This window comes from Rhea americana, unplaced genomic scaffold, assembly GCF_003343005.1.
Source record: "Rhea americana isolate MKP2758 unplaced genomic scaffold, rheAme1 scaffold_172, whole genome shotgun sequence".
Lineage (NCBI taxonomy): Eukaryota > Metazoa > Chordata > Aves > Rheiformes > Rheidae > Rhea > Rhea americana.
The window spans coordinates 1,855,672-1,883,053 of record NW_028185839.1 but is presented as its reverse complement, the minus strand read 5'-3'; the positions used below and the strand labels follow the sequence as shown (position 1 = coordinate 1,883,053).

General features: G+C 43.6%; 1 protein-coding gene across 3 annotated transcripts in view; it reads right to left on the bottom strand.

Moving 5' to 3' along the window:
* Positions 1-6,806: 6,806 nt before the first annotated feature.
* The window catches only part of NUP93 (nucleoporin 93), an 84,726-nt gene continuing 64,150 nt past the window's right edge, over positions 6,807-27,382 (bottom strand). For all 3 annotated transcript variants that reach the window (XM_085301124.1, XM_085301126.1, XM_085301125.1), the window contains 15 exons: positions 26,062-26,201; positions 24,010-24,142; positions 23,449-23,606; positions 21,478-21,643; positions 20,664-20,757; positions 19,389-19,580; positions 19,020-19,146; positions 18,835-18,907; positions 18,449-18,493; positions 16,682-16,798; positions 15,984-16,102; positions 13,889-14,006; positions 13,436-13,519; positions 11,927-12,055; positions 6,807-7,040 (listed from right to left, as the gene is read on the bottom strand). In XM_085301124.1, coding sequence (XP_085157250.1) covers positions 6,930-7,040; positions 11,927-12,055; positions 13,436-13,519; positions 13,889-14,006; positions 15,984-16,102; positions 16,682-16,798; positions 18,449-18,493; positions 18,835-18,907; positions 19,020-19,146; positions 19,389-19,580; positions 20,664-20,757; positions 21,478-21,643; positions 23,449-23,606; positions 24,010-24,142; positions 26,062-26,201 — 1,806 coding nt within the window. In that variant the 3' untranslated portion in view covers positions 6,807-6,929. The remainder of the gene's footprint in view (positions 7,041-11,926; positions 12,056-13,435; positions 13,520-13,888; positions 14,007-15,983; positions 16,103-16,681; positions 16,799-18,448; positions 18,494-18,834; positions 18,908-19,019; positions 19,147-19,388; positions 19,581-20,663; positions 20,758-21,477; positions 21,644-23,448; positions 23,607-24,009; positions 24,143-26,061; positions 26,202-27,382) is intronic.

Below are 27,382 nucleotides of genomic sequence, written 5' to 3'. Positions count from 1 at the left end.
CCCTGGGAGAAGCAGGAGACGGGGAGCACTGCATCCCCCTGCGGGGCTGCCATCTGCCCCGTCCCCGCTTCTCCTTTCCCTTGCACAGGGAAATGCAACAGCTTGCCCAAGCTCCCGGAGAGCAGAGCAGGGCTCGCGCCCGCCATTCTGCCAGKGGCTCCCCCAAATCGTGTCCTGGGTTCAGGAAGCCGCTCGAGTCTTTTCCTGCCCAGGCCTTGGCATGAGTTAGGCTGCTCTCCACCCACAGCCCACTCAGCAGGGGCTGGGCACCTCTCTGAAGGCCAGTGCGCGCCCTGGGAAACCCCAGAGGCCAGCGGAGCGAGGCCGGCTTTCGGGCCGGAGGCGAGGTGTGCTCTGAGACATCCGGAGCCCAGGCACGGCTGAGCATYGGTGTCACATGCACATTTAAAAGCAGTTACCGATAAGATCACTGAAGATAGCAAGTAAGGAGGCAGGTAATAAAACAAGCGGGCAATGCGCATTTGAATTTCAGCCCCTTTTACTTTGCCAGTTAATGGAAAATTTGTTTTGCTTGCTCCACTGCCTCTGGCCACACAGGAATTTGCCCCTGCTTGCAGCGGGCGCCACYGCGCACCCCAGCCCACGCTGCCCTCTCTTATGTAACCCTCGCCAGGTCGGTGCGCCCTCGCTTACCCGGGAAGCCGAGGTCAGCCTTCCCGCCGCRCGCCTGCCAGCACCAGCCGACTTCGACCGCACGCCTCGCACATCCTCAGAGCACAGCCCAGAACAGCCCCCRCACAGGTGCTTGCGGGGTGCCGCGGAGGCAGGCGCCCGCTGGCCCTCGCACACTCGGCCTGGCGGGTGCCCACCCAGGACCCACGTTTCTCCAGCCAAACGCAGGAACCCGCCGCCACAGCCAGCACATGATGATAAAGGCAGAGGCAATCAAGACTCAGCCAAGATCATTTTGTTTCCAGCAAAAGTCACTTTTTCTGCTATTGAGAAACTTGTAAATCATCTGTTTAAGGTCTAAACTCTACYGCACGCTGTGCTGTCCGGTCCCAACCCAGCAAAGCACTTGAGCAYGAGCAGTCCCCCGAAGCCGCGTGCCCTGCACACCTGCGCTGCGAGGTCCGGCCCTGCCTCGGCTGGCTGCTGGAGCAYGCGGGCAGCAGCGGGACAGGCAGACGGGACGAGGACAAAGCTTCCATCCAGCACCTCATGCAATATTTTGTTATCTGGCAGGTATTCACTCCTCCTGCAAGGTAGACATCAGCTTCCATTCAAAACAACAGAAACAGCAGCAGACCCACGCCCAGTAGGAACAGCTTTATTTTATAACCTMATTATTTAATTTAAAAAAACCATTAACTTTCCCAAGGCAGCACAAGTCATAAGGGCTSTCTGTTAAACACGCTGCAGTCAAAGCCGCTCCAGGAGAGACATGAAGACTCTGGACGCTGGGCGAAGAGCGAAGCAAGTGGTATGATGCAACCCTGGTGTAGTGAAATAGCCGGATAGTAGGATGCGCTTGTCGTCGGCCTGATTCACAACACCAGCTGCAGCAACAATACCGGCGGCCATCCAAGCGCTGCRAGTGCCTTCGCGGGAGCCGCGAGCGGAAAAGGAGATGGGCATGTCCAGCCAGCCCCATTCCGGAGCTCCCTCTCGGCTYCGCACCTCCGGCTGCAGGAGCGAAGCCGCTCGAGGCAGCGCGGGCTCTGCTGTGCTGCAGCGGGATCCGAGCCCTCCCGCAGGGGAGAAGCGCAGCTGCTCCCGCTGGCGCAGCCGCGAGGACGAACGGCTCGYGCAGCGGCGTGCCGACGGCGGGCCCGCTGTGGCACAGAGCCCGGCAGCGTTCCCTCGCCAGTCTGGCGGGGATCTCGCCCACCCGTTTCACTGGGCAAGCTGCCAGGGAGCCGTCAGGGCAGCGCATTTCAATGACTAATCGGGATAAATGTGGCACCTATTTCACTGAAGCACCATATCRGGCAGAAAAAGCCTCTATTCATGCAGTTAAGAGGTGCCAATAAACTTCCTTCTGCAGGGCTTTTGCTTGCTTCCCGCTTGTCCCCTGGCCCATTATGAGTATTAAATGGGTCAAATGAACCTTAATCTAGTTAAGCAGCGAATGTTTCTGTGCTTTACAAAAGACTCCTTTCAAAGTTTGCCAAAGCACTATAATCCTACATGCCTTTMATGAAGTTTTAATAGACATGTTTCCATCTCCATTTAAGAGTGAACCTACCGCCTTGGCACGGCAATGCCCTGGATTTCACAGGCCACACGTATGACGCCGGGGCTCAGCTCTGCAAATGCACGGAGCAGAGCAGGATGCCGCAGGGAAGCCTGGAGAGAGAAGACACAGGGTTATTCACGGAACTGCTGGCAACCTTACCTAAGGGGACCAAAGGGATCGCTTCCTATCCTCTTCCGGAGAGCTTCTCCATGCCTTCCCTTCTTTCTTCAGATCCATACAGAAATAGGATAAGGAAACTGGTGTAAGAACACGAATGGCATCAATGTTTGAGCACTGTCCCCACCCCAGTAATACAGAACGGGGATTAACAATATCCCCTCCTTTCCTCTAGGCTGGAAGAAATACAGCATGACTCAGCGAGAGGCTGGGGTTTAGTAAGGTTGGGGAAATACAGAAGGGTAAAGAGCATAACAAGATGAACTAAGTGCAGGGAATAATTTCTTTCTGACTGAATCCCCTCGGTCTTACAATGATCAAGATCCAAGTGCTGTGTCTGACTTAGACAAGAGGAGCAGTTGTGGGAGACCACGGTGGAGAACAGACCCGTTCCAGCTGAAGGCTCTGGAAAAAAATAAATATATATCAGGATTAGCATGCAGAATCTGTAGTACATGGGTCAGTCCAAGAAAAGCTACAGAACTAGAAACATATCTTGCAGGTTGTGGGTGGGAACCTGACCAGGGCCAGCAGCTAGAGCAGGCATGCACCAGGGGTAACACTGCAGGCTCCACTGAAAACACTTAAAYGCCCAGCACAGTGCTAACGTCAGCACTGTTATTGCAGAGGGACAAAAACCGCCCTGCAGCGAGGAACAGGGCCGCAGATATCCGCCAGCTCCATGGAAGAGTTTGCGCATCTTGGCAAAGATTAAACTTTTTTACTACTGGCCAGGCAGCATAGGGGAGAAATCCACCATGAGTATTTTTATATTTACTGGTCAAAGATCCTTCACTGGCCACCTTACACAGAGCTGAATGCTGCAATTCCCCTGTAAATCCAGAAMACATCAACAGAGAAGTCACTTGTCAAAGAACTTCCAGACTGCCAGACTTTAAGATTTTTGATACCAATACCAATGTATCATGGATATTTCACTACAGATGAGCTRTGCAAACCACAGAAGACAGACCTGGATACTCAACACGGCTGCTGCATTTGGACACTCGCTGAACRTCACACGCTTTCAAAGAAATGCACCCTCTTACTCCTCCTTCAYGTCTTCTCTAGCAATGCAAGTGCGAGCTGCATTTCATCCAAATGTGTGAGCCGCCCCTAAGCTGCTGCCTCCTTTCTGGCTGGAAAACTTTATTGCTGAGGATGAGTCCTGGAGCAGGAGACAGCACCACTGAATTTTCTGATCCTAGAAAATCCTTGATGGGCAGCAATCGCTGGTCATTAACAGCTACCAAAGCTGCCCCTTCGCAAGAATCACAGGACGGAGAAGCAGCAGCTCAAACAGCCTTTATAACCCCGAGAGCAGCAGCATGGCAATACCCACGCTCAGCAGTGTAGTCTCCTGTTCCTCTGTGACACACATTGCACTAGCTTAGAAAACAAAATGAGAAAATGCTGCTTTAAATACATGAAAACTGAGGTAATGCTCTTGACAGCACCACACTATGAAAGGGAGCATCACTCCCTTTTATAAGGGAGTCTGTAGTGTCAGTACCTCTGACCAGGCTACTCCAGACACACAGCCTATGAATTTAATGACATCTCAAATAACTTTTCCAGCAGGTAAAATATTCAGAAAACCAGCAGTGAGCCTGCATGTTAAGAACGGCAGAGTGTGAAGGTACCCAGGGTTACGTACTTCACAGCAGAACGTCTGCCAGTCAGAAAAATGAGGGGGCAGAACCAGGTGGTTCTTCCCAGAAGAATAAACGTGTAAAACACTGGAAGTTTGGAATGGGAGAAAATAGTGAATCTGGAAAACCACTGGATTGTCTTACCCAGTGAAGCGCCAGTATGTGCATCAGCATCTACCTCAATGCAGCAAAGCCCTTAGAGCTGTGCAGAGAAGAGCCAGGTTTGCTGAATCCAGGTCTAAACACTGGAGCCTGGCACTCTTGAATACACAGGAGGACTGATATGCTGTTAATACTCAACACCTGCACAGATGTAAGAAGAAATCACAGAGGAATCAACAGGAAATTTCATCTTATCCRTGGCAGCCTTCTGTTGTACCCACAGCCTCTCGCCCATCTGGTCTGAATCAGGGCTGAGCCTTAACTTCCCAAAGATAGTTCCCAGGTTTCAGATCCTGATAYTCATTTCCTGTGTCAGTGCAACACAGTTGAATATAAGTACGATACAGCTCCGTTTCTGGTTGGCTTAGAAGAGACCCAGATGCTGGAGTCAATCACTGAGTGCAAAGGGAGCAATCACATACATCTGTCAGTTGTCCCTTTTGGTAACATTTTTGATGACTGAAAAGCACCCAAAAGTTTCTGCTACAGCCATCCGCAAAAGACAGCAGAGGATAACAGGCTGTTTTTAAAACGTCCCTAAGTCTGAAATCTGAAATGAGAATCACGCCAGCGAGGTAGCCCCATAGCTCAGCTGAGCAGGCGACAGGCGATGGGCAGGCAAACACAGTCCCGCAGATGGCAGCAGTGAGAGCCAAGCCCCAAACGCCTCCTGTGCCACTGTGAAGGTGGAGCAGAAAGAGGGAAGCATGGAGGGGAAAGTGGCCTTCACCCTTGCAGATCAGAGCTTGTCTCAGGACAGGCGCAGACTCACTGGTGTCTCTGTGGCTGAGCTGGTTTGATGCTAGGAGTCACTTCAGGGGCACCTGCTGAGTGCCAGCAAGAAAAGAGGAGGAACTGGCTTTACCCTGCAGGACTGTAGGTGGGACAGGCCAGTCCAGCGAGGCTTTTCCGCAAGCTTCTGAAAAAAAAGCGAGGCCCTGCTCCACCAACTTGCTTTCCGTTCACCTGGTCTCTAGCGGAGCAGATAAATTTGGGAACTGAAACAACACACCAAGAAACATTTGCACACAAATATGCCAGAAATGTTAATGACAGAAAGAAAGCTTTCCACATGAACCAGCTGACTTTGTCCGGCAACCAACCCGCCACCCCTCCCAGTAACTCACCAAATCCCCCTTACTTGTGGCGTTTTGTTTAGGTCTTCTCTCATCTTCCCTTCTGCTATCAGGAGAAAGGACACACGGCAGGACGTGCTCTTGAGCCTTCCAGGCTGGCAGAGCTCCCTGAGAGGTGCCAGCTTCCAGCTGAAACAATCTTGAACATGCTATAGGACCGTTCGTTTTACTTTTTATCTGCAACAGCCTGAAGGGGATAAAAGCTCTATTACCGTATCTCAGCTGTGGGCAGGCAACATCCCAAACCACCCGACATTGCCACTGCAGTGCTCCAGAGGCACCCGTGGGTTTTGTGGAGCTGTGCTGCTAAGAACCACGGCAGCAAGTTTACTAATGCCATAAGATGCATTTTTGGGGTAGCTTGGCAAGGCATCCCTTGGTTTCCTCTCCAGCAAAGAAAAGGTGATAAAGTCTGTGCTATAAAACTTTTGGTAGAAAAAGTAATTAGAAAAACGTGATCAAGTCAGTCAAATTGTTTAATGTGGCTGTGGCTGGGGTATTGAATATCCCTCAGTGCAGGTTACAGCTGCACGCACTACAAAATAGAGAGCAGTTCTCTCCTACCATAGCTATTAACATGCAAAAATTGAAATCGGCCCCTGCATTTTCAGTGGCTGCTCTGTACCCCGAACCGCAAATATTCTCGTATCCCAGTAATACAAATGGGGTGAGCGTAAGACAGCAGCTGTGCACAAGGCTGCATGTGTGCACGGAGCAATAACAGAGTAACCTTCTCCCCATTTTATTTCGAAGATCAGCTGCTACATGCCAGCATGGGCCTGGAGGGAAAGCTTCTAACATCACAGGCTCCCTGGGCTTTCATGCTGATGCAATTGTAACTGAAAACATTTAAAGCTATGCTATGAACCACTTTGTAAGGGTTTCCCACTAAACCAGCAGTAATACCATCCGTGCACAAGGAATTCACACTTCAACTCTTTGGTCAGCTTTCCTTTCTCCTATGGAATATGGGACTATTTTTAATTAGTCTGGCTAAAAACCCATGTATCAATTACTAAATCTCTCCTCCTGACATGTAACTGTTCCCAGTCTCTGTCACTTTGGCAAAAGGTTCAGTGAAGCTCTTGGATTTGCACAGAACTAAACCTGAGACACCAGCCTGACATTTTAAAACCCTAAGTGTAAGTGACACTCTCTGTAGCATGCAGTTCTTCAGTGCCACATAAACACATACCTCTGCACAAGACAGCATTACAGACTGGCACCAGGGTGTCACATGAGTGATGCACCACAAACAGATTTTCAACATTCAACACACCAAGAAAAGAATTTTCCAAGCACCAGATCAAAATTCCTCCTTTGCATTTCCTCTTCTTGTTTACCTTAAACCACATTTTTCTCCGCATGGGCCATTAACTCATTACGAATGATTTTCTAACTATAAACCAATTTAAAATAAAATGAATTGAAACATAAAACCACAAAAAAAACAGCAAAAATTAAAATGTCAAAAACAAATAGAAATCAAAGAAATTTATTTCCATCAACAAAAACACAGAATACAAAACAATACTGGTCCCACCCTCTTGATGTACTAACGACAGCCCCGGGTTGCTGGAACCCTAAGCAAAAGCCTCTCTGCTAATTCATAAGGACCTCCATTTGCACCAGTCTTGCATTCGTGTCTCCGGATGTTCTGTAAGGGATCATTCCAGCAAACGTTATCAGTGCCCGAGCTTGAGATCGAAGTTGCTAGAAAACAAAAATAAAATACTGTTACTCTAGTATCTCAAAAACTCAATGTGAGTTAGGCATGTTAAACAGGTCCATTTTCAAACAAGCAAATATAATACTTGTTATTCAAAACTGCTCTGGATAATAAAATATCCCTAAATTGGGAAGGAAATCCAGTTATTTCCTTTCACAATCATTTAAATCATTCTGAGTTGTCCATTTGCTTAAAAAAATCCCATTTATCTAGAATTACCCTGGAAAAACACTTTCAATAGACTAGAGTATTGCTGTACTGTAAGAGCCACCTGGTAATTCCTGCTTTTCCACAGCAGCAAGATTCTTTCCCGTCTTGCAAAATATAAAAGTGACCCTACTGAAATGCTGTACTAACACTCCTAAGCACAAGCACTAAAAATACAAGCGGGGGGTACTGTAGGCACCTTATGGGCTCCAGTCTTACTTACAGCATCCTGCCATCTTTAAATGCTCTCGACTCCATAGCACAAGGAAAGTGAGTGTACCAGGTACATTAGGACACCTCTGTCTAAAGCAATCAAAAACTCCATTTTATCTACCAAGAAAACTGTGTTACAACTGAAGGAATTCAGGAAAAACCTTTCTTGTTTGTTAAAACATAGTAAATTAAAAGAAAGGTCAGTCTGGTAACTGGTGGAGTTCAGGAAAGCCCGAATCTGTGCGGCAGACGCTGCAGACTGAAGGTTTTGTTTGCTTACAGGGTTTTCTTCTTAAACATAAAGCATCTCTAAGTTGCCGTACTGGAAGATCCTGCTATTCAGATCATGCTTTAACCCGCCGGCTGCAGGGAAAGCCGAAGGAGCTTTATCACGGGCATACCGCTGGTGAATCGGGCTGCAAGGACTAACAAGCCGAGAAGTGACTATGTGGCTGGAACAGTAATAAATATCATTGCATATGCTACTGCTTCACCTGTGCAAAAAGCCTTCAGCTCTACACAGGGGCTGCAAAATAATCTAATGCTGAGGTCACGGCCATTTAATTTCACTTTTTCACTCCACTGTCCGAAGGAAAGCTCTGGCTGTCCACAAAACCCAACGGCCTGGCTGAAATACAGAGCCGAGCTCCCACCTCGTGCTCGCAACCCTCTCTGGCTACAGAGGGACGAACGCGCCGGCACSAGCTGCCGTCAGGAAGAGCTGGAGCTGCAGACGGCAACGGAGCGGAGGCGCTCTCTTAAGCGAGAAGCAAAACTGAGACCGACCCAACTGTTAAAAACTCCCAGCACAATTTATGTAGCAGGAAGTTACTCCCTGGCTAACACCGAGGTCCTGCAAGGTGGCCTAAAATGACCCTTTCACTTCCTGTCCCAGCCAACATTTCTCTTTTACTCTGCTCCCAACTCTGTTATGCAGAGAAGTCACGTAATTATGTTTAGCCGGCTGTATTTCAGGGAAGGTCAAAATAGTTGGTAGATGAATCAAGCCTGTAAAAACAAATAAAAATAAAAAACAAAAGCCTGGTTTGATGCTATGGAATGAAACCATCAAGAGGCAAAAACTCCATTACTGTGACTAAAACAGGTGTATGAGGAGTGTGAGCTACCRTTCCCTTTATGTCCTCACTAGCGATGACACTGGCACCGGGCTGTTTTTAAAAACCAAAGCAACACGATGGAGCAGCAATGCTTCAGGAAGAAAGCAGGGACGCTTTCCGAGGCTAGAGCGGCCTGGACTTATGCGCTCTGCTGCCTGACATTACCTACTGAACATCCAGAACAACAAAAAAATCTCTCACTTGTGCTTTAAAATAAGACCACGAATAAAAAAAATAAACACGTAAGTAAAAGAATAATAATAATAGAGAATCCTATTCCTTTCATGACCTATTTTTGCTGCCAAGGTAATGCCCTGGGGCTGCTCCCTGGAGTCAGCCACCCTGGATCACGGCGGGGAGCGTAGGACGTTGCTGTCGTGCTGTCAGGAGAGCTGAGTCACGGCTGCCCCTGGAGCTTGGTTTTCGGGAATCGCAGCCCGGCTTATTGGAATCTCTGCCCGAAATCTGACAAAATGGATCAGGCCAAGTGGGACAGGACTTTGGTCCCTCATCTCCAAATCCAATTAATGTACAGATATTGAAAAAAAAAAAAAAAGACTCAAAGCCTAGGTAATTTCATTTTGAAATAAAATATATTAAAAAAAAAAAAAGCTCAGACTCCAAACCCCATCGTTTCTAAATAAAGTACCGTTCATCTCTGAGGTGGAACAGGAAACAGTTTAGCAGAAGTGGGAAGATTAAGAGAACAGCACTGGGTCCACGGAACAATTTTTTTTTTGCTCCACCCTGCCCTTGCTACTGGGTTTGCGTTGCACCTGTGAAATCCCCTCTGCTCCCTACCTGTTACAGGAGGAAACCACTTAAGGCAGAGAGCAACCAGCACTTGGCACCAAAGGGCAAATTCAGAAGCCACATGTTGCTTCTCTGGAGGACTCTGCGCCCTCCTTTGCGGAACAAGCCTCAGCCTGTTGAACATGTTCCTATCGCAGGGCGCCGCTTTTGAATTCTTCCGATGAACAGATGGGTTTCGATCTATCTGCTCAGAAGGAGCTAGAGACGAACATGCTGAGACTGTTACAGCTTCTGGAAAACCCACGCTATTAGTGATTTTCCCAACACTTCCTTCCCTATGGTGCATTTTTTGCCCCCAAAAAAAATTCAGAGGAAAAATTGCTGCCAAACGCAGCCTGCAGAAGCTTGTACCTGCTCTCTGTTCAGGTGAACAAGGAAGATTTTGCTGAAGAAATGCCCCTCTTTTCTCATTTGAAATGCCCTGATTTTCTCCCCACATCTAAAACAACCCTAAGTGTTTACCAGACTGGACAACTGGGAAATCCAGATTCCCAGCTCACATTGTTAGGGGAGATTCTGCAAGGGAAGAAAAAAGGGGAACATGTTATAAAGTTATTCTTACTCCATCTTCCATGCTTCCTTGATACAAATCTTAAAGGGAGCTGGGAGCTACAGGCCTACGGCTTTTTTTCTCCTTAGCTAATCCCACACTAGAAGACTTATGCTCCCTCCTGATACTACAATCATGCGACTACTCTAATCACACTCCCTGACCCCCCGAACAACAGACGTGTCCTTTCTGATAGAGATGCACAGCTTTTATTGCACAGCCGCGACTGAGAAACCCAGTGTCTTTTAACACCACTGATATATGCTATTACTGTGAGATCCCACCACAACACCACAAACTTGACTAGCAGAACTTCTGGCCTGAAAAAGAAAACTTTCTAGGGTGTTTAGCGAAGTACACCATCAGCTGCTTTCTCCAGCAGGAAAGCAGAGAGCATTTACTGAACAGAGCACGCCGGTAACAAGCACCCTGTTGATACTGTGCAATGCCATGGTGGTTTCCTTCTACACAAAACCYGGCCAATGAGGCTGCCGGTCTTATCACCAGTCAGCCCAACAACCTTGGATAGGCTGTGATCACACTACTCACGCTGTGATGATGCCTCACCTGGTTACACCCCTGCAGAGATGGGAAAAGCTTCTACGTAAGGCATGGCACTCAAATAACACAGCAGACACAAAAAGCTCCCTTGAAAAGCAAGGAGCTGAGGCTGTTTGCTCCATGCTCTCCTTGAGAACACACGGAGCAGGTAACAGACTGCACTATCTTGGGGCTTCTTCCCCGTGCAACGGAGTTCCAGGTGGGGAGAAGCCTACGCAGTGCGGCTTCTCCAAATCTGCCAGTCGAGAGTGCAAGTACTGTTGCAAGGCAGAGTCCTGTAGCTTACACACAGACTGTACACCAAAGACTGTGTCGTTACTTTAGCCCTTCTTTTCTGAATGTAATTTAGAAATTCTACTGAAGTTTTTACCAATATTGAAATTTACCCACCAAAGACACCGTAACACATGACTCAAGCCTGGAATTAGGCTAGATGTAGCCCAAGTTGTCTTCCATTCTCAAAAGAAGTTGGTATTTATTTCCTAATCTGTAGACAGAATGATGCTATGGCCTTGATTCCAAGGCAGCTTTAACCTAATAACAACAACAAAACTGAACCCAATGACAGCGAAGCTGAGAACTCTTCTGCTCAACACAGCACGTGGATGGGTGAGCACCCACAAATCCCGCAGTGCAATTTAAGTGGTGCTATTGAGAAACCCCCATTCTGCGGTTCTCTTGAACGCGTGGGTCCCCACGAGCGGCAGAGGGAAATGCTTCAATCCCAAGCCTAGCAGTTAAGTCAAATCCACCTTCGCCAGCCATTCAAACCAGACAGCCAGATCGCGCGGTGGAGCACCGGCAGTCACCCACTTTGCTGCGGAGACAACAGGAGGATGCTGACAAACTGCTGCACCCGCTCAGCAACTGAATATACCTGAACACCTTGGTGTGCTGCCCAAGGACACTTTGAAAAYGTCTGTCCGTGTCACTACAGAAGCAAGCCACACAGAGAAGGGAAGGAAAACCTTGCCCCTAAAAAGCAGTTTTTCTTGAACAAGGCACTACCTCAAACGAAAGAGGTGGAAATCAGGTTCTCGAGAAAAGACAAATTGTCAAGGCAACAACATCAACCATCCCAGAGACACTGTGCTGTCCACCTCTGCTAATTATTTAAGATCTCACCAAGCAATAAGCTGAACACTTGTTTTTTTTCTTGCTAGGAGGTTGATATTTATTGTAACGTACTTTTTATTTACCTGAATGCTATTTAGAACAATATCTTTTCTTCACACTAAAAAGGTAAAGTCACAAGAAGACTAGTCTCAGTACTCTAAGTAACTGAACAAGCTACTAAGACAAAACCAAAGACTGTTAGAGATGCACAGTTATTTGAAGCTCAATACCTTGAAACTGGGGGAGAAGCAACCTAGGAAACTTTGTCAGACGGCGAAGGCTATAACCTTACCGAATCTCTGTCTTCCATTACCCGCTGGGGTCTGGCAGGAGTGGCTGGGCTTGTGCCTTTCATCCTCTTATATTGGGTGAATAAAATATTCATGGTTGCAAGCAGGACCTCAGATAAATTATGCCTGATCTACACAAAGGAAATAAAAAAGACAAGACACATTGCAATGAAAAACATGCTGACAGAACTATTACTATATGATATCAGAAAACCAAGCACTGACAGCTATGCTTGATATTTGCACATATAAACGATCATACAAGTTCAAGGACACCCCTGCCATGACTGTACCATCTGGAAAAAAAAGGTTATCCAGAGTTTTCAGGCAGACGTGCAATGGCTGACTCTCCACTTTGATAGCAACAGTTCAGATAAAATCCAAAGCCATTATACACAAACTGTCTGTAGGAGAAGTGCCACCTTCCAGTTAAAACACTATCATTTTGTTGGCAAATGAGAACAGGTGAACAGGTTTTGTGTTCTGGCAAATAACCAAGGAAATATAATGTTGAGGAAATTAAAAAAAATGATGCCATCAGCAGAACTGTTGTTAAACCCAGACACTCAGTGACTTCCAAAGAGCCTTTTTGCTCCACCCTGATCTCATCTTTGTGTTTAGTCACATCCACCACCAACATTCAAAAATTCACTCTGATGCCAGTGACATTCACAATGACCCGATGAGAGGGCTTTTTCCTCTAGAACTACACGGCTAAGAAAAGTTTCATGTGTATCAAGTATTTTTGCCAAGTAAAGGCTGCTCACTAACCATCCTTTCACTAATTAGCATTATAGAGAACAAGGCAGGAAAGTTTGGACAACCTTTATCAATACTAAAGAGTCAAAAAATTTACCAGCAGAGAGACAAAAGATCCATAGCATCAAACTCTTAGGCCAGTACCAGACAGCAGGCTGCAAAATGTCCRACTCGGAAGAATCGATAAGCTCCAAAACTCAAAGGAAAATGTCATTCACTCAAAACCTTTCATCCACTAGTTTACTTTGAAACAACAAAAAACCCATGTATTTAAAAATCCTCTTATGGCAGGTGCAAAAAATAAATCTCTGAGATACTATGCTGGCCGTAACAGTTTCAGAGAGCATTTGCCTTCATATGCTAATGCCCAAGTACATGAGTACCTCTAATTTGGAAGGAAAGAACCTCAAGACCTAACAATGCTTGGTGACCCTTAAGAGCATGGAAGAATTAAGCCAGTAAAAAATTTTTTTCAGCGTTCCAAATTCTTGAACTCAAGAAGTTCATAAAGATTCAAATTGCAGACGTCTTCTTCTGCAACATGAAACTAGGACTTCTGGGGAGGGATTCCGATACGCCAAAGAACAAGCGCTAAGGAGATAAAAAGTTGCAAGCAAAGAGTCTATTTGTATAAATGTAAAATAATTCCATCGTATTTCTCATTAACGACTCAAAAAATGATGAGATTACAAGGTTAAGATGAATTTAACACAGCAAAAGTATTTAAGAAACTAAAAATAGGCATTACTTACTTCATCGCTGAAGTTCCTGAAGGCAGCAACTCTCTCCTCCACACAGTCTTGGCTAAGAGGTATAAGCTTTAGGCGTTCAATAATCTTCAAAAAGGAAAGCAGGGTTCAGGGCAGATTATAATCAACATTGTATATACTGTATACTAAAAAAGCATATTTTTGAAATGTTACTGAAATGCTCCCGATTCCATTCATGAGAAAATGTTTCACTGTTATTTATTGGTTTATCTTCTCACTTGGTTGAGTAGCCAGAACGTTTTGTTCAATGGCTACAAGGTGTCTCCAGAAAGATTTTCCTGATTATCAAGCAACAAGAAAGAAACGCTTTTTAAGATTCCTATAGCATTGCAGCACCTTCTAACTCATTAAATATAACTTTTTGCTACATGAAACACTCTGGGTTTTCAAGGGCATTAGGAAGTCTGCACTTCAAATGGAAGTCTCACAACTTACATCAAAGGCCCTGTCAATGTGACCGGCATGATACTCATCAAAAAAGGTGATTAAGTCTAGCAGAAGGTAGAACGTGGAGTCAATGGATTTCTTTGCACTTATCCCCTGAGCTTTGTACCTGAAAGACATTTAAAAAAAAAAAAAAAAAACAGTGTTATTGTGCCAAATGATAACCACTTACAAACACGCACTTGCAATTCCTGAAAGCAGAAACATCAAGCACAAGGACAGAAGGCATCTAACAAAGGACAGCTTTCATTTTTCTTAACCAAAAGACAGGTTTTCCCACAGCTTTAAAAAATATACATATTTTTACTCACATTTAATTTTCTATCAAATCCAGGATTTGTTTCTTTTTAAATGTTTACAGTTTCCATATTCATGGGGAAAACAGCGACAGAAACTAGAGGCCTGCAAGGCAAGCGCTGTACGAGCATGTTTAACATGCTGTTCTGCAGCACACAACCCTTAAGCGCAACCGCCTGCTTCGAGCAAAATGTTAAGACTTAAAAATGGATCAGATGCTTCTATGTGCTCCAGTTACTCTTGCTAGGAGATGAGTTGGACGGCAGCAGGCTCTTGCTCGACGTAGCACAACTGGGCCAAGAAGAAGCTCCTTCCTCAAAGTAACAGCATAGCGAGAGCGGTCAAGCGCCCTGTGCACCCTGGCCTTGCCGTAACCGCTGCAGAGGAGCAAGCCAGACTAGATAGCCTTTTGGCCTTTTCTGGGGGTTAGTCCCTCTGTTCCTACCAAACATCAGGAGGAGGCACACACGAGGAAAGCTCGCTGCCCAGAGCTGCTCGCTGCATCGCCACGATGCTGTCTGCAGGACAGGAAACGAAGCGCAGCCCTGTATCATGTTTAACTAGAGGGAAAACGACCCATCAGACCTGTTCTGGCTTTGGATTCTTTAAGGCTTGTAGTTATAAAGGGGAATTGCTGAGCAATAATATTTAGCGCTGGCTCCCAAAGATCAAAGCAAGGCCAGAATAATGCCCATTACAGGCTCTGCTGAAGCTTAAATTCCAGCCACAAGTTTAATTCTCCTTGATGTCTGCCACTGCCAATGACTCTCGCTAAGTCACTGTGGCACTAATTTTCACTCCATTTCAGCCTTCGCTAAACAAAGGAAAGGCAGACTGACAAAAGAGGAAAGGCCTCTCACCGAAATCACTGCATTCTTGTATTTGTTTTCTCAGTTTTGAAGTGCCTTCAAGCTTGCACGTTTTCCTCTTTTATTCATTCCTGACTAGAGCATTTGAGGAAAAGTGGTAGGACATTTTTCACAGGTACCCAGATTTTGTTCTAATAGAGTACAGAAATTGCCCGTAACAGCCTTTCAGAAGAAGCTTATTCCTAGGCTCAAGCTGCTAATGAATCTTGAGCAGTGACATCTCTCAAACGCATATCCCAGTTAATACACTGACGCTGCCAGTGATATACCTTCCATTTCTATTTCTTTTTGAAACACCACAGTGCGCTTTCCTAAAGAAATAGGTTGTGGAAATGAGATCCTCCATTTACATTCACCATTTATCACCCCTGAGCTTAAATGCTTCCTTTTCAGCCCTTCAGTATTTCATTAAAGTAGCAGTGAAACAAAAGTTTTTGGGCAGCTAAACTCCCAACTCTGCCATTACACCTCAGAATTACTGGCTTTGTAGCTCTCTCCTAATACTGTTTCAATCAAGTAAGTGCAATGAATCCACACCTTTTGTTTATAGAACAAAGTTTTTTGCTTTAAAAATTATCTAAGACATACAGTACATTATATCTCCTTAAGAGACTGTCTCCCACTTTGCAGTTCTGCAGTTCCTTTCCTTGATTCACCTACAGACAAAGCTTCTTGCTTCCGCCAAGTTCACCCAACCGGCAGCTGAAGGTTTCCTTTCTGCTTTGAGTACTGCAAGCCATCGCAGGCAGGAAAGAGTAAATTCCGATCTCTCTTCTGTCTTCCCGAACACATCACTACAGATGCCGTGCTCCAGCCAGCAAAGAAGAAATCAAGTACTCATACCCACTGAGCCGACAGTTCAAGGCAGAGAGCCTTTAACTGGTTCAGGTGAGGTCCACACTAACCACCCAGTGCCTTACCTCTCAGCAATGGAATGGGCCATGTTCTTCAGTCGCTCCTTGTTGGACTGGGGAGTGCCAATCTGTGGAACGATGGGACTGAGGAGTTTGTTCATCAGTTCCAAAACTTTATCTGGATTCTGTTGATATTAAAGTTTCATACAGATAAAAGGAAAATGATGGGACTTGGCATTTTAAACTCGCTGGCAAAGCAAAAAAGGCCTCATCCAGTGGTGCCTAGCGCAACCTGGGAGATGCCTCCCTCCCACAGTCAAGACTGAGTAAARCATGATAGCTACAGTAAACAACATAATGTCACTGGCTCATATGGGAAAAAAAAAAATCATACAGCTTTTCAGTTTTTCCCTAAAACACCGCTTACTGGCTTATCCCCTTTTATTTCAGCCAGCACATTCCGTGTGAATAACTTCACTGGCCAGAATAACATGGGGCAGCGGCTTCAAAGATCACACTGATCAAGAACCCAGGCTGTCTGAAATCAGAGCAGACTGGATGGCAACCCTTCCCGATCTCCTYGCTGAAACCCCTGTGCATGCAGCCAATGGCTCTGCTCTAAGAACTGCAAAATAATCTACTGGAGTGGAGGCAATTCAGTTTCTGAGATTAAACTTAACTTCCTTATCACAGACAGCACGTTTGAAAGTAAGATGATGAGTCAAGTATGTATTTATGGTGGTACATAAAAGATACTTACTTACCTTTGCAAGGTCATAGAGTTTTGCAGCTTCTTCAAACAATCCTTTATTTTCTGCTGCAGAAGCCACTTTATTAATAATAGGTTTTGTGTCACTAGTAAACTTGTCTATCACGCCAGGCTAAGGAGATGAGACGAATACGGAAGGAGAGGAAAAAAAATGAAGAGGTCAGAATGCTTAAAAATTCCTGAATATTCTGTCAAGGCAATGAATATTTTACGTTAGATTATGATTACAATGGCCTGTACATTTCTACAGGAACGTGCAAAAGGGCCATGTTAAAAATAGGAAGAGCTCTTATGAGAGACACTTTCTCCAAAAGGGAGTCAGCATCGAGACACCTGCTGTTTCTAATTCATTCAAAATGACCCAGATAACAGGTGAAATTCTAAATTATTTTAATCTGCTGACAGTACTTTACAACAGAGAAGAAAACACAGAAGATTTCAGCAGATAACATGCCAGGCTCTCCAGGGCTGCTGCTTGTGTATATTGGCTTGACATGTTGCAAATGAAATCTTAGATGCTGACAAAAGAAAGTGCTGTAAGAATTTTCAAAGAAACAAACATAAGTACAAAATAAAAGGCAGAAAAAAGTCAAAGGTATCTGGAAAGGATCTTACTGTAGCTGAGGATGTAAAAATCTAGAACAATTTTTTTTTCAAAATAAAGACAGCAATTGCTGAATTCTAGTTACACACCAGAGAAACACAAGAGCACAACTGCATTTAGAAGAAATTGAGTAAGTCAGGAAAACAAGATTCATCTCTAACAGCAAAACCTAAAAACCATCTCTTTCAATATATCTTACAAAATTGCAAAACGAAAAATAATTGGTGAAGATTACTGAGGAACCCTGTTTTCATGTGTGCAATCTCGTTGCCTTTAAACTGACAGAAAAAAACACCCAAAAGGAAATCCTGCCAGAAAACACAACTTTAATGACAGCAGCAATGATTACAGAATGAGGCTTAATCTTAAAATTAAGACCTGAACGATTCTGGAGTTCTCTTTACGCATAAAGCAAAAGCTGCCTCGGTGAACAGAAAAGCTTTACCAGTTATGCAAAATTTTATACATCTACATGCACTCTCCTCTTTCTAGGTGAAATCTTAAGGCTTCCTCTATCTTCTGACTGTGTCAGCCTGTATTTTAGCTTTAGAATATCACTTTTATAGCAGAAGCAAAATTCACTAAAATAAAAATAGCTGATCTACGATCCAATACTTATCCTCATTTGTATGGAGAGAACAACTCACTTCTGGCTGTGTCTTCAGTCTGTTAGCCCTTGCTCCCTTAACTACAAGGATTTTTAATGGGCTGCAATACATATATCCTCCTTCACTTTGGAGAAGTAATGTCATACAGATCATTTTCACACACACACAAATATATATATAAAGTTAACACCAGAACAATCTCACATACATTTACAGACAAGGCATTTTTGCTAATTTTTACTATATTCAGTTTCCTACTTTAGAAATGAAATTTTGACCTCACTAAAATTACCTGCTGCCCTTTCTTTCTTTAGTTATATTCTCTTTCTACAGGGACATGGTTTGCCCTGCACTTCCTGACCTGCTTTCTTATAGGACAAGTCATAGATTATTCTGTAAAAGGACCTGATGCTTGAAGAATCAACAGGTATTCAAAAAAAGTAGTAATTTGGCTGATGAAAAATGAAGAAGAGCTAGACAACCAAGACTATGCCGTAAATCAAGTGTGGTTAGTACTTGCTATATAAAATATACACAAATTATAACTCACCTTTCTACTGCCATCATTTTCCAGCTTTCCAAGAATCATATCAAACTATATGCACACAGATGTAAAGCAGGAAAAAAGAGAGGAAARAGAGAGATGAATTTTGTATATTTCACAATATAACTAGTACAAAGATGTTGCCRTTAGTGTAYTACAAACAGGGACCTCTAAAAATTACTGCATATAAATAATACCCCAAAAAAACCAATTAAATATCCTAAACACATGGCTATTGCAAGAATTGGAACCTTCCTTCATCTAGGTATGTGACTGAAGCWCGATGCAGAATGAGCGTAAACAAATTCTTAAGGCTATCTGGCCTAAGAAAGATTTCAATGAAGAGAGAAATTTCAGTCTAGGTAAGGAAGGTAGAAGATGACCATACATACCTCTCTGCTCTCAATTACTAGTTCACTAACACAACGCAAGAACATATTTTCTCCTTGGCTGTCCTTCTCATTCCTACAAAAGACAAGGGAGGAGAAAGGTACAGTTTCTCAAACTGAACACTTCCACGATAAGGATAATTAAGGAGTATAACTGGGAGAAAATTTAGACATATCTTGGCTTCTACCTGAGAAAGTAAAAATACTGCAGAGCTTCTCTTGGATCCGTTGATTCAAATTTACGGGTGTAAAGCATCAAAAGTCGTGCAAAATTAAGACGCCTGATGCCAGGGGGATCACCAGCCTCATGGCTTACTGCAATGTCAGAAACAACACTATCAGAGTATCTAATGCCAGGAAACATTGCTCTGATCTTCATCTCAAATTAATCACAGCAATGATCCAGAGCTCTACCGCAACTAAAACAATTAACCTTTAGCAGACTGTACTGATAAATGCTGTTTGTTTGATCAGTTACATACGCCTGCAGGGTCTACAGGGTATTAAAAGGCCTCAGAAGACATTCCCGTATTGTAAAGTAAATGTGCAGGACTTACACAGCTGCGCACTCTGCCCAGAAGATTTCAGGAGCAATTTTAACTCAAACATGACCAAAGCAACATGAACAGCATGACAACGCAAGTGCTCTATCCGAAAGAGAAAAGCGATTGCAGCTTCAAACTGTGCTGTCAAGAACAATACTTGGAAGTAGAGGAACGGCTGCTGATTCACTGCAAAATGTGATTCACCTGAAAAAGCACAYACACACACAGAGCAAGTGAGAGTGGTTTTGCAATCAGACACAGTGGACAACAACTGTCACAATGGATCATTATTATTTATTCAGTGTCAACAGAAATGCACACGCTAGACAAATCAAATACCTAACCACACAGCAGTGGCTGATCCGTAGTATTTCCATCACAAATATCTCTTGAAAGGCCACAGCATAAAGATGCATTCAGGAAGCGTCAGCAAATAAACTGTTATTTGAAGGAGGTCCTCCTTTCCAGACAATGAGCCACCAACTCAGACAGCAACAGATTCTCTAAAAACCACAACTTTTTGTCTTCATTTTCACTTACCAAGTGATCCAAGAAATGTTATAAATCTGGACTTCCTAACACAGTGACACCAATGGTAGCTTATTATATCCCTTTTCCACTCAATTTTCATCTGCATGAGAGTGATGCTGCATGCTGGAAGGCTGCAGAGAGTCAAATTCTGTATGTCTTGGATAGTCCAAGTGACCTCACCAATTCTGATTGATCAGAAGATGAAAACAGGAAAAGGGACTCTTAGGCAAAGATGTTCCTACAACTTTCCAAAGTGGAAGGGACTATGATTTATGTGAAAAAGGCCAGTTTGGGTCCCCCAGCAAATTACTTGAAATGGAAATTCATGAGAAACAATGAAAACTCACGCACATGGAGAAAAATCTTTGAAAGCCATGCCTGTGTTATAGAATGGTTGCTTCTCTGTTCTGTACTCCAACTGTGTGAAGTTTTGCTAAAAGAGCTTAGCCTATGTATGGTGAGAGAAAGTAAACCATAACTTAGAATGGATAGAGTACAAATAATAGCAGTGTTGTTCCCATACGGACGTTCGCTCTCTGGACTGCCGAGTGCACAGACAAGATTTGTTCACCATACCTTATTAAAGTCTGCCCTTACTCTAGSGAAGCAGGCTGCCCATGAACACTCTGAAGATGCCTGCCAGTAAGGAAGAGCTTCAGGGTTTACGTAAGAGGTCCGGTGTTTGTGTAATGACAATCAGAAAACGCACTAAGCAGAAAAGCAGAACCCCAGTAACGTATCTGTGTGGTTTCTTACCATAGTCCTCCAGTAGYTGCTTCTGGAACTGCGATAATGTTAATCGGTCCTGTGGAGAACTCGTGCCATTGTCATCAAAGCACACTTGGTTCAGCTAGAATCGTGTCCAAAAGAACAAGCACAGATATTTCAACTTCATCTTGCCTGAGGGATGCATTCAGAAGATACGCATTGCATGTGAAGGCCCTGCTAGGATCTGACCAACTGACTAGTCACTACTGCTACTCACAACATCAGGTCCACCTATTCCTGGGCAGCAAAGATCTCTAACATAGTACCCAAGGGTGCTTTTGTAACTCTGCATACCAAACTCGACTGCTGGGACTCAGAACACACAATACATAATAATTAAAAATAAGATCTTTTGCAGTCTTAACAGATTATGGATACTTGCCAGTATCTATCCGTACACCCCCACCGAGACTGAGAACTTTATGTGCTGGTGACACTGACACTGTTTTTCTCTGTCAACTCTCCTGTCAACATTTCAACCATACATTACCCAGAACTGAAAACTGACAGAGAATCTTCACTTTACTAAACTAATACAGCTTATAAAATCAGCTGGCAAAGACTGATGTTGAATGAGGAACATGACACTTCTTCACAAAAGAGAAGACCACACTGTCCCCAAATTAATACCTCATAGTACAGAGGGTGACAAACTAATCCTAGGACTCAAGCTCTCAAGCTCTCCACTATCTGAAAGTCCTCAGMTCATACACATTACATTGATGGAAAACATCTTGGATTAGGGAGGTTAGCAGAGCAGTGCAGAGACTATGACTTAGTCCTACTTTAAAAAAGCACTTACTTTTAGCCAAAGATAATCTTCTGTTTTATCAGCAACTTCACTCTGGTTATCTGTAATATCACAACGGCCRATAATACAATAAACAGCTCTTTTGTATGGGTCAGTGTTATTCCTCAAAGCTCGTCTATAATGGAGACGTAGCTTATTTTCTGTGGCAGGAGATAGTCTAAGGAAAAAGAATCAAAGATTACCTCRTGGTAAGGAAGGAATTCATGGAAAAAAAAAGTGAACCCAAACTCTCCCTATATGAGAAAACCTGGATACAAATAATGTAAATAGGTGCATATTCACAGTAAAGGCATCATGAAAGTAAATACTGGAAGATATTTCTTGCACTTGCAAAACTAAAAATGTTCATACTACCCGAAAAGACACATCTCACGTGTATTTGGTTTTGCACGTGTTAATTTAAATATGGTTAGAACTACAGGAGAACATCTTCAAATGATACTACTGTGGGGAAAATCAGAAGACCATCATTTTAAGAGCGAATTAATATTGCAGTAGGTGAACTGTTTGTGTTTGATTCYGTGCAATATCATCATCTCAGAATAATATAGCTCATAAAATCTTTGGAACAATTTGGGCTAGTAAATACTACTCAAGTAAGCAGGTCATTGTACCGTGAAGTCCTTTATGAGAAACGCTGTTTCATCTTTATCATTAAATACGGTCATTATGTTCTTTAGCATTCGATTTCTTCTATTCTCTTTTAAGAATTTTACAGAATCTAATCAATAAAGTGTTCCCCTAGACTAAGATGTTGTTTGTCAACTCTCTAGCCAGATTATATTTTTATAGCTGTAATAAAAACAAAATAAATCAATTATACTGTTTGTAATAGAAACAATGGCACTGCCTTCACTAAGGTTTCTGGAACAATCATAAAATAATGGGCACTGCTARGTATTCTTTACAAGCCACGTTAATTTTTAGAAGAATAACATGGTCTGCACCACTTGCTACTATTTTTGATTTTTTCACCTTTATTTTTTAAGGCCTGCAAACATACCCGTTCTTGCTCACACTTTCACATCTGAGAAGCTCYACTGTATTCAATGCCTCATATGAACAAAAATTGTCATAGGTTGAATTGGGGTAGTGCAGGTTTAAGTCCTGGCACTTATCTGGGTCCTCTGATTTCCTCCCATTTCAGCCAGTACCTTAGAACAGTGTCATTCTTGTGAACGGAGCACAGCTGCAGCCTTTCAGATACGCTGACATGTTGCAAATGTCTGAATTTGTACATCCTAGGGCATTATCATCCCTCATCTAAAATGCAATGGCTGAGGGAATGTTTACTGAARTTCTTTGCAAATGGAAAGCTAAACAAGATAACTTAAAATGCCACAGCAGATTTCAGAGCACGCATTAAGATGCACTAACTCAATTGCTTGCAAGCACATAATCAGTATTTTGTACAGTGGCCTCTGTCAASTAACGGACAGCAAATGCTAGAGGATGAGAATAAGCACAAGAAAGATCTGAGATCAAATGCCTCTAAAGGCCTGTAACAAACGCTACTTGTTTCTATTGTGTGGCATTCTTCGGAAAACAGGCATAGTAAAAAGCGTTCCTCGAAGGACATTCAGCTACAACAAGAAATAACTGSGAAATAAAAAGACATAGGATTTATGACAGCGTACTAAATCTCATCATATGCAATATAATATCATATGCAACATAAATCAGCACCAATGGTAAAAAAGCAAGCTACACCACTATATTATTTTTGAAATGTGAAATTGCAAATATTTTCAAACAACTCCTTCTCTTTTGAGATTYCTAGACTTCAAAGCTGTAAATTAAAATACGCAAACTTCTTATATGTAATTTAAGTAAGTAACACAAACAACAGGCAGCCATTACCTCCAAAAGAAGTCTGATTCCTCTATATGTATACCAAGCCACTTCCTATTTCACTACTCCACAGCAGTTTCCCCTCAAAGATCTTTCCTCCTTCCCAATTACCTTTTATCTTTACTGTGCATGTATTCCTGGAACCAGGTTTTAAACTCTCCCAGCTGGTGCTGTGCTCGCTTCACCACATGCATGGCTGCAGTCAAATCTCCGCAGCGCATGCAGTAGTAAATCAGTGCCCAGACAGGATGGCCTTCCACTTCACCATCCTGAAAGATAAACGGAAAGAAAATACTTAACCTTTCTTAAGCAGCATATTTGACTTATTTTTCTTTATGCATATCAACTGCTTAGTTCATTATTTCTGTCCTTGTATCTATATACTGATTTTGGTGAAATTCTATTTGCATTATAAAAATCAGAGACTGCAATTTCTATAGCTTAGAACCTCCTAGAACTACTGACCACCACCATACTTCTGGGACTAGCTCTGAATTTTGTCTACTACCTTCCCTTTTATTAATAAAAGAATTCTGGAGAAGAAGTATGAGCCCACTACCTAAAACAATTTATACAACACAAAACCATTGGAGGCTTGTTTACTTTCCTGGCTGTACTGGAGCAAACAGGTTTGTGTTATTTTAGCTTGGTCATTGAAGGACATGGATATACCTGGAGACCAGGAACGGGTGCAGGGAGTTTGATGTTCAAGAAACTGCGGACTAGTTGGTAGGTCCCAGGAACTCCGCCCAGCTGAGCCTGGTGCAAGTTTCCAAACACTGTCACAAAGGTGTAATTCTTGTAACTGAAAGAAACCACGTGAACAGGCTATAACATACTTGCTGGAAAAAAAAATATTTATATATACACATTTTTTTGTTTGGGCAACAAAATTACCCAAAGAGTTATGTTGCTTTAGGAGGATACCGGTATTTGGAAATCTTCAGAGAAATCCCACTTCGATATCTGTGGTGCACTAGTGCAGGTTCTTCTCATTAGACTCTCAGTAATATACTGAATTCAACTATGTAACTGCCAAAAATCCTTCCCCTCCTACTGCATTAACTCTCAGTGCTGTCACAAAAAAACATTTAAATACTACACGTGTGTTTGCCTCTCCTCTCCCCTGCATTATGGACAAACGTAAACCTTAGAGCCATCATATCATAAGGAAATCGCAGACAAAAAGAGAATTTAGAGACAAACCAACCCGTAAAGGCAGCCATTAATTAAGGCAGGTCTATTCATGCTTAGAGGCAGGAGTCTCAAACTACACTGTAGCAATATTTATATCAACAGCAGGAATAAATTAGCTGAGGTCCTGTTTTTCTCTGCAGCACATCACGGACTAGCGCAGAACAGCTGTGGGCAGCACTAGATTTCCTCACCAGACATGTGAAGGGCTGCTGGTGCATGCAAACACACTAGTATCGGGATCTGCCTTGCCAGTTAGCCAGCTCCTGCTGCGGGTGGAGGGGAGCTAAAGCAAGGTGTGTGGATTAAAGAGAAAGAAAGAAAGAAAAAGAAAAGTTAAGCCTAAAGGGCCCAGTTTCCAGAGACTGGTGAGGAGGGAGAACAACAGGGACTGTAACTACATTCCTAATTTCAGCTAGCAGCTAGTGGGATTGTGATGATGTAACGAACTGGGTATTCGGAAACTGGGTTACAAGTCTCACTGGCTTGTTGCACATTGCTGTGATAGAAGAACTGGAAACAAGATGCTTGGGATGCATCTTCTCACCCATGAGAAGACAGGCATGCTACTACCAGCCCTGGGTGGTAAGAGTATGAGGAGGGTTGGCAACAACCGTTAGGGGCAAAGAGGAAGCTGTGCCGGAAGGTGAAAACATCTCCTCCCAGTGTACTGTACCGAAACGCAGCACTCCAGCGCTCACTGACAGATCGCCACCTGCGACGAACGCCTACCTGCTATGCTACATCTCTGGTTTGCTTTCCTGCTAACATTGTGTTGGCAGCTATTAGAGGAGAGACACTGCGACACCCAGGTCTGTGAGCACGTGTGCAGTGAATAGGTAACAGAGGCATCCAGAGGATTCAGCTTTGGGCTCTCCTCTCTACAGCCATTCTGTCAGCTCCACGGCCTGCGACCCTGCAAACATCCTTTCTGTCAAGGAGCTTAGGCCCTCGTGACATTTGCTGAGACCAAAAGCAGGCCACTTTTTCCACAGTCTGGAAGTGATCAGTAGATGTTTCAATTACAGTCCCTTGAAATTTTTACAAATGTTTTTCAGCACAGAAATTGCACGATCAGACTGACTCATTGCTGCAGATTCCTCAACAGTGCTATCCTCACTTCCACCCAGCACTAGCTCCAGGTGATCAGCAGGAGAAAGGAAGCACAGAAGAAGGAGAATTTTTCTGTGGAGGGGATATCTCCTTCCATAAGTGAAAAATCTTCTTATCACTATGACAGATACAAAATCTTTAAGGGCAGCATGGAAGGAAGAATAAAAGGTCTTTGTGTCTTCTAAAAGACTTCCCAGTGGACTAGGCTTTTTCTTTCTTTCTTTCCTTTTGTTTTTTTTTTAAACTAGAATAGTTCTATACTCCAAGGGACTGCTCTAAGTCCCACTGAACAGAAAAGACAGGCAGACATTCCTGAAAGCAGCGCTACGTTGCTGACGTAGCGATATGCTTGTCCATATTACATCACTCTAGTTTGTTACTAAGGAACCATCAAACCATCGACAGTATTCTCCTTACCTTTGCTCCAGGTAGTGCAGAGCCTGCCTCACGAACTCCATACGCACCTCCATGTTGGTCCGGACTTTCAAGGCATCGCTAGCAGGAACCAGGGTAACGTCGGTCATTTGTTTCACCATGGCCCACATCTCAGAGATGTTCTAAAAATGAGCCATTGCACGCAATAACAATTAGTACAGAGAGGAGCAAGGAACTGTTTTGAGCTATCCAGTATTTTTATACTTGGAAAAAAAAAAAAAAGCATAGAAGCACGGGAACAATTTCAGTCAGTTAGATTTATAACAGAGACACTGAAAGCAACCATGAAGGTAAGCCACTTCTGCCCAGCAGAATTCAGAGCCTACAGGATTCTCTGCATTCTTCTGGTATAAGAAGGCAGCTATAAAGATTTTACCTGCAACTGTCAAGCAGGATTGACAACGGTTTCCAAAACTAGACTGGATATTTAATGCTAAGTATCCCTCCCCATTTCCAGCTCGTACATCCCACTCAGTAAATACTGTCACTACATCAGCTTTCCAAGTAAGCAATCGCTCAGGTTGCCACTGGAAAGCTGTACAATCACAGCCATGATGAGAAACATTTATAGGACAATGATCACTTGGACAAAGACTCAGGAAAAAAGTTTGAAAACCATCCAGGTCTGCACATTTACAAAGAATATAACAGTGTCTACAGAACCAGAGCACCCTTGCCGAAACAGCAAAATACTGAGAAGTAAGGGCAGGTGTTTGAGATCAAGTGCTTCAAGGCAGCAGGAATACTGAAACCTACCACACTGTCCCTAAAAATTAAGTGTTGTTCAAAGCAAAGATGCACATCTGTAACCGAGATCTGACCAAGGCATTTGCCTGAGCTTCCAAACAGCTTTTTGCTTTCCCCGTTTGCAGAGATTTTTGACGACTCAATCTTCTGCAGCATTTTCTCTGTGCACTTCTCAAAGGTGGTCAAGTTTATGCATTTGTTTTTTGGGGGTGGATCAAAGCAACACAACTGAAGGAGTGGAAAAAAAAGAAAAGCAGACTGGTTTCAAGTCACTCCTAGGGTTTTGCCCGGCCTTGTAGCACACCTTTCATCTACAGCTAATGCTGCTCAAAGAATATGTCACACAAGAACATTGGGAGGTTGATTTTGAAAACAAAACACAACAGAACGCATTTCAAGCAAAAAGCAGCTTTCCCCCTTAGCAGCTCACTGTTCATGATGGGACACTGCTGTGAAACTGGGTTCTTTTCCTCCTCATTTTGATAAGGGATTTTCACCATTACCCATTGTATTCAAGAAGATTCTAGTGTTGCCTCTGTGTTTCTGCAGAGCCAAG